The 5,389-nt window shown below is 44.1% G+C and overlaps 1 protein-coding gene across 1 annotated transcript; it reads left to right on the forward strand.

Moving 5' to 3' along the window:
- Window positions 1-649: 649 nt before the first annotated feature.
- LOC130846299 (interferon beta-2-like) lies at window positions 650-1,210 on the forward strand. The gene has a single exon (XM_057724445.1). It carries the CDS (start codon window positions 650-652, stop codon window positions 1,208-1,210), a length of 561 nt encoding a protein of 186 aa, XP_057580428.1.
- The last annotated feature ends 4,179 nt before the right edge of the window (window positions 1,211-5,389 follow it).

Raw genomic sequence — 5,389 nt, forward strand, 5'->3', positions numbered from 1 at the left:
AAATTAAGGCTGAGAAAGTTATGTGAGGTCTTGCTACTTACAGTTATAAAGCTATACAAAAAATTTAAGATCAAGTGACTTTGACATCATTCTAGATAGAAAAACAATAAGCATCTTTCTTAAACATTATAATCTAATTGTATTTATTGTTTTGTAATAGTGTAGCTGGGAATCAAACCTAATTCTTATGAAAAAGAAAACTCTCTTACAAACAAAGGACCCGCCCCCCCCCCCCCAAATCTCATAATCTGAAAAAAGAAAGAGACAAATTCTTTTCCAAATGAAACAAGCTGTAATAATCAAGTTCAAAAGGATTTGGCTTATGGTTTTCTTTAGCATTTAGCAATTCACTGAAACTTTACAAAACCTTAGAAATCCTCTCATTTTGTATACCTTTTTTTCTTCTACTATATATAAAATAGTGAGGAGCTTCAAGAAAAACACTTTTAAAGAGAGCTAATGATTTCAATGACATAGGAAAAATGAAAGGGAGAACTGAAAGTGGGAAATTCTGCACAAATGGAAAGGCAGAGGGCCATCCTGTATAAATAGTCCACACTCATGGAGAAAGGACATTCACACTGCAATTTCTTGAAGACCTTGCTTCAGCATCTAGTAGGAGAGCAGCTACCCTGTTCCTCTTTTCATCATGACCAACAGGTACATCCTCCAAATCGCTCTCCTGCTGTGTGTCTCCACCACGGCTCTTTCCACGAGCTACAGCTTGCTTGGAGACCAACAAAAGCGCAGCAATTTGGCCTGTCAGAACCTCCTGCTGCAGCTACCTGGAGCTCCTCAAGATTGCCTCGAGGACAGGATGAACTTCGAGGTCCCTGAGGAGATTAAGGAACCACAGAAGTTCCGGAAGGAAGATGCCATATTGGTCATGTATGAGATGCTCCAGCAGATCTTAGGGATTTTCAGAAGAAATGTCTCGCGCACTGGCTGGACTGAGCCCATTATTAAGAACCTCCTTGCGGAACTCTGTGGGCAGAGAGATCGTCTGGAACCAATCCTGGAGGAAATCATGGAGAAGGAAAACTTCACCAGGGGATACATGACTGTTCTTTACCTGAAGAAGTACTACTTGCAGATCGTGCAGTACTTGAAGTCCAAGGAGTACAGCAGCTGTGCCTGGACTCAAGTGCGAGTGGAGATCCTCAAGAACTTTTCCTTCCTGAACAGCCTTACAGGCCACCTCCAGAACTGACGATCTGCCACCTGTGGCTCTGGGGACGGACAGTGCTGCCAGCGAGGTCAGCCTCTTCAACCCACAGAAGCTCTTTCAAGTAACTCACAGGCAACGCACTGGATTTGAAAGGACAGTTAAAGACTTTAAGGGTTTTAAAAATTAACTTATACATTATTTATTTATTTATTTATTTAAAGTTTTTCCATGGGAAATAAATTATTTTTGAAACAGAAGTCAACATGGCAGTTTTCATTTTAACTTGATTTATGTAACCATCCATATTAGAAATTGCAGAGCACCTAGGAGATGTTCTTTGTAAAATCAGCCTGCAGAGTCGGAGAGTTTCTGACCCCTGCCTTCAAGGAATTTAAAATACAAGGAAGCCCTGTGTAACGTACAAGGTATACGCATACTCTCCATGCATCAGCACAGTCCACTTGCTCTGGTCTTGTTCACTTCCTTAAATGCACCAGGCCCTTTGCTGCTGCAGGGCTGCTCTCTGTGCCGTGTTTTGTTTTGGTTTGGTTTTTCACTCTGGGAAATTTGCTCTTCACATGTTACTTAACAGACTCCTACTCATTCTTCAAGTCTCCTACTGCTGACTATTTTGCCGGGACAACTGAAGGTAGTCTAAATAAGCGATCCAAGAGTCTCACTGCCATAAGCATGTTTTACTTCTCCTGTGTAGCCCAGATCCCAAATGTAAATAGCTAATTACATTACAACTCCCTCCTTCACGGCAATGGCCTTGCTCCACTCAAGCTCCGTTAGGTAGGGTCTCTATCTCTCATACTCAAGACTATCCCCAAGGCCAAGGAAGAAAACAATGAGTTGCACCACATCCTTCTATATTTAGATTGCAACATGAGGACTTTGGGAAAGGTTCAAAGAGTAAAAGAGGACTTCCCCAGTGGCCCAATTGGTTGCCTCACTGCAAGTAAGCCTGTGGGCCACAACTACTGAGCCTGTGCTCTAGAGCCCGGGAGCCACAATTACTGAAGCCCACAGGCCAAGAGCCCATGCTCTGCAACAAGAAAAGCCACCACAATCAGAAGCCCACGAACGGAAAGAAAGATGAGCCCCGACTCGCTGCATCTAGAGAAAGCCCGTGCACAGTAACAAAGATCCAATGCAGCCAAAAGTAAATATTAAATCAATTAATCAATTTATAAAAAATAATAAAATAAAAATATATTGGTATAAAAAAAGCAGAAAAAAATGTCTGAAAATAAACATAAGAAGAAAGAAAGTAACACTTTTATTAAAGACAAAGTGGTGTATTCTTATATTAAAAACAGAACATGTAAATACAAAAAAATGAAGAAATGAATGTAAGTAAATGAGTAACATACACACATACAAATATACCTATTTTATCCCATGAGATTCAGCCACAGGACATCCGATTCATTGCCTCCAATTCTGAAAAGAGTTGCATATGGATATTCTCTTTTTTTAATTAATTAATTAATTAATTAATTTATGGCTGCATTTGGTCTGCATCGCTGCCCCTGGACTTTCTCTAGTTGCGGCGAGCGAAGGCTGCTCTTCGGTGCGGTGCACAGGCTTCTCTGTGCTGTGGCTTCTCCTGTTGCGGAGCACAGGCTCTAGGCGCTCGGACTTCAGTAGTTGCAGCATGTTGGCTCATTAGCTGTGGCTCGCGGGTTCTATAGCGCAGGCTCCAAAGCTGTGGCACACACGCTTTGTTGCTCCCCAGCATGTGGGATCTTCCAGGACCAAGGCTGGAACCCTTGTCCCCTGTATTGGCAGGTGGATTCTCAACCACTGTGCCACCAGGGAAGTCCTCGATATTCTTAATATTACTGCACATACCAAATATGACTCAAACTATTTTATAGCTGAAGCAGAAATAACAGGTTTGGAAATAAATGAATAATTAAGAGTCTGTGCTGGGACACTAGTCACTGAGAAACAAGTTCCTTCTTACTTCGTGAGTTTTCTTAGGAGCTTGTTAACCAAGAGAAAGCACCTGCTGATTTCCACTCTGACAACTTCCCAGGCACAGTCGCTGTCTTTCTTCTCTTTCAGCTAGAGATGGATTCCCTCGAAGGACCTCTTCACGGCCAGTGCAGGGCCCACCATTCCCAGGGCAGGTTCTTCCTCTCCCATCGCCTGCCCCAAGCACACATGCAGGTGCTCCAGCTGCTGATGGAGTCCAGTGCGGAGTCTGTCCAGGAGGCTGGTGTCCCAGGCAGCAGAGGAGCGCTCTGTGTGGAAGAGGCTGAAGATCTGCTGGAGCATCTCGTGGAGGACAGAGGGGGCCTGACCATTTTGGCAGCGACTGCTGTCCAGCTGCTCCCCAGGAAACCTGAAAACCTTCTTGCCCTTCAGGCAGGAAAACAAGGAAGAGACTTCCATTACGTGCAGAAATGGGAAGGTCTCCTGCTGAGGCAGGCCATGGTTCTAGGCCAGGTCAAGGCTAAGGGTGCACACAGGGCTGGAGAACATCATCCTCTGTGTCATCAGTGAAGAGGCTGGCAGGCCCCGGTGAGCTTGGGGATGCAGAGGTCTGGCTGTGGGAGCCTTTATCCAGCTGCTCTGAGTCCCTGCCTGCAAATGAGATTCTTAAATAGGATCGTCACTTCACTACTTGTCCCAAGGCTGTTTTCACTTTTTTTTCCCAATTTGTCTTCCATTAATGGCCAACAGAGAATGTCACAAGTTCAATGTTTCTTTTGTTTATTAAACTGGAAATTAAACCCACTCTTGGAACATGACAGAGTATTAATCCAATAGGCTGCATTCATCTAAATGACATGACACCCAAGGGTGAAATAAATACCAGAGCCTCAGTGTATCTCTTTTTCAATTCTAATAACAATGCTTAGAGGTTTGACCCTGTCCTCTATTTTGACAATTCTTAAATTGCACCAAAATACAACTAGCCTCACTTCTGTACATTCCTCTCAAGGGGCTGATACGGTAGATTTAATTTTGTCCACATTTCTTTACAGGACCATCCCTCATATTTTCTGGCAGTTTACAGGAAATGGTCACACAAAAATGAACAACAAGGGTGCATTCATGCAGTTCTCTTCCTTCTGTCACCAAAAATGTGACTGCACATGTATATGACCTTGTGCTTGGCAATGTGGATTCCTGGAGAGTAAGGCAGGGATGCAGACTGCCCTCCAGGGAGCAGCGAGGACAGACATTAGAGGCAGGATCAGGGTGAAGGAAGCACCACGTGCTCAGTGCAGCTGAGGGCCAGTCCTCAGAGATGATGAAGAGGAGAGACGGGGAGCAGCAGGAAGCTCCACTCTGACAAACTCGGGGCTCCTCAATGTAACTGACTTCACATTTTCATTTCCTCTTTTCAAAAAAGGAGACAACTTTCGGAATGGTCACACAGGACACTGCATAATTCAAATCAAATAAAGTTTGCAAATTACAGGCCTAGCATTTGAACAGAGTAAATGATAACTGCCTTTCATAACAATATAACACCTTGTAACTTCTTTAGTCCACCCTCAGCCCAGCCAAGAGAAGCCTTGCCTACAGGTCCCTTAACGCTGTCAGGCGTCTGCATGTTGAGGCCCCAGGTGAAACTCTAGGACAGGGATTGCCTGCACGACTGGGAAGGAGCAGAGCCCCAGTTTCCACCCTTAGAGCAGTGCCTGGTACATTCCAGAGAGAACGCCTGCAGCACCTGAAGCTCTTTGGAGACAACCAGCCTCTAGGAAAGTGTTCTGACAAAAACAAACAGACAAAGAAACAAACATATCTGCTCTGTGACTAGGATAAAGGAGATAGATCGTCCCTCTCCTCATCCTGATCTTGTTTCAGGCTGCCTCTGGTGTTACTGTTTAAGACACAGAGTAAATTCTACTTTCAAAACAACAAACAAACTCAAAGCAAAAGAGATCAGATTTGTGGTTACCATAGGCAAAGGGTTGGGGGGAGAAGAAATCAGATGAAGAGGGTCAAAAGGCTTTTTCTTCCTCTAAAAAAAAGACATTGACATTGTAGACACCAGGAAAAGTGGTTAGAAATATACACATCTATGAGGGAAAGGATGCTGCGAAATGAAACAGTCCTAGAGTTTCAGCCATGGAACTGCACAGTCGACTAATTCAAAAGCTGTTTCCTGGGTGAGTATTAGGGTAAAGGAAGCTAGTCCTTCCCTTCGACATGGGGTGTTGAGGAGGCACCAAACCTAAGTCGTCAAGATAAAGC

This window comes from Hippopotamus amphibius, chromosome 2 (genome assembly GCF_030028045.1).
Source record: "Hippopotamus amphibius kiboko isolate mHipAmp2 chromosome 2, mHipAmp2.hap2, whole genome shotgun sequence".
Taxonomy (NCBI): Eukaryota; Metazoa; Chordata; class Mammalia; order Artiodactyla; family Hippopotamidae; genus Hippopotamus; species Hippopotamus amphibius.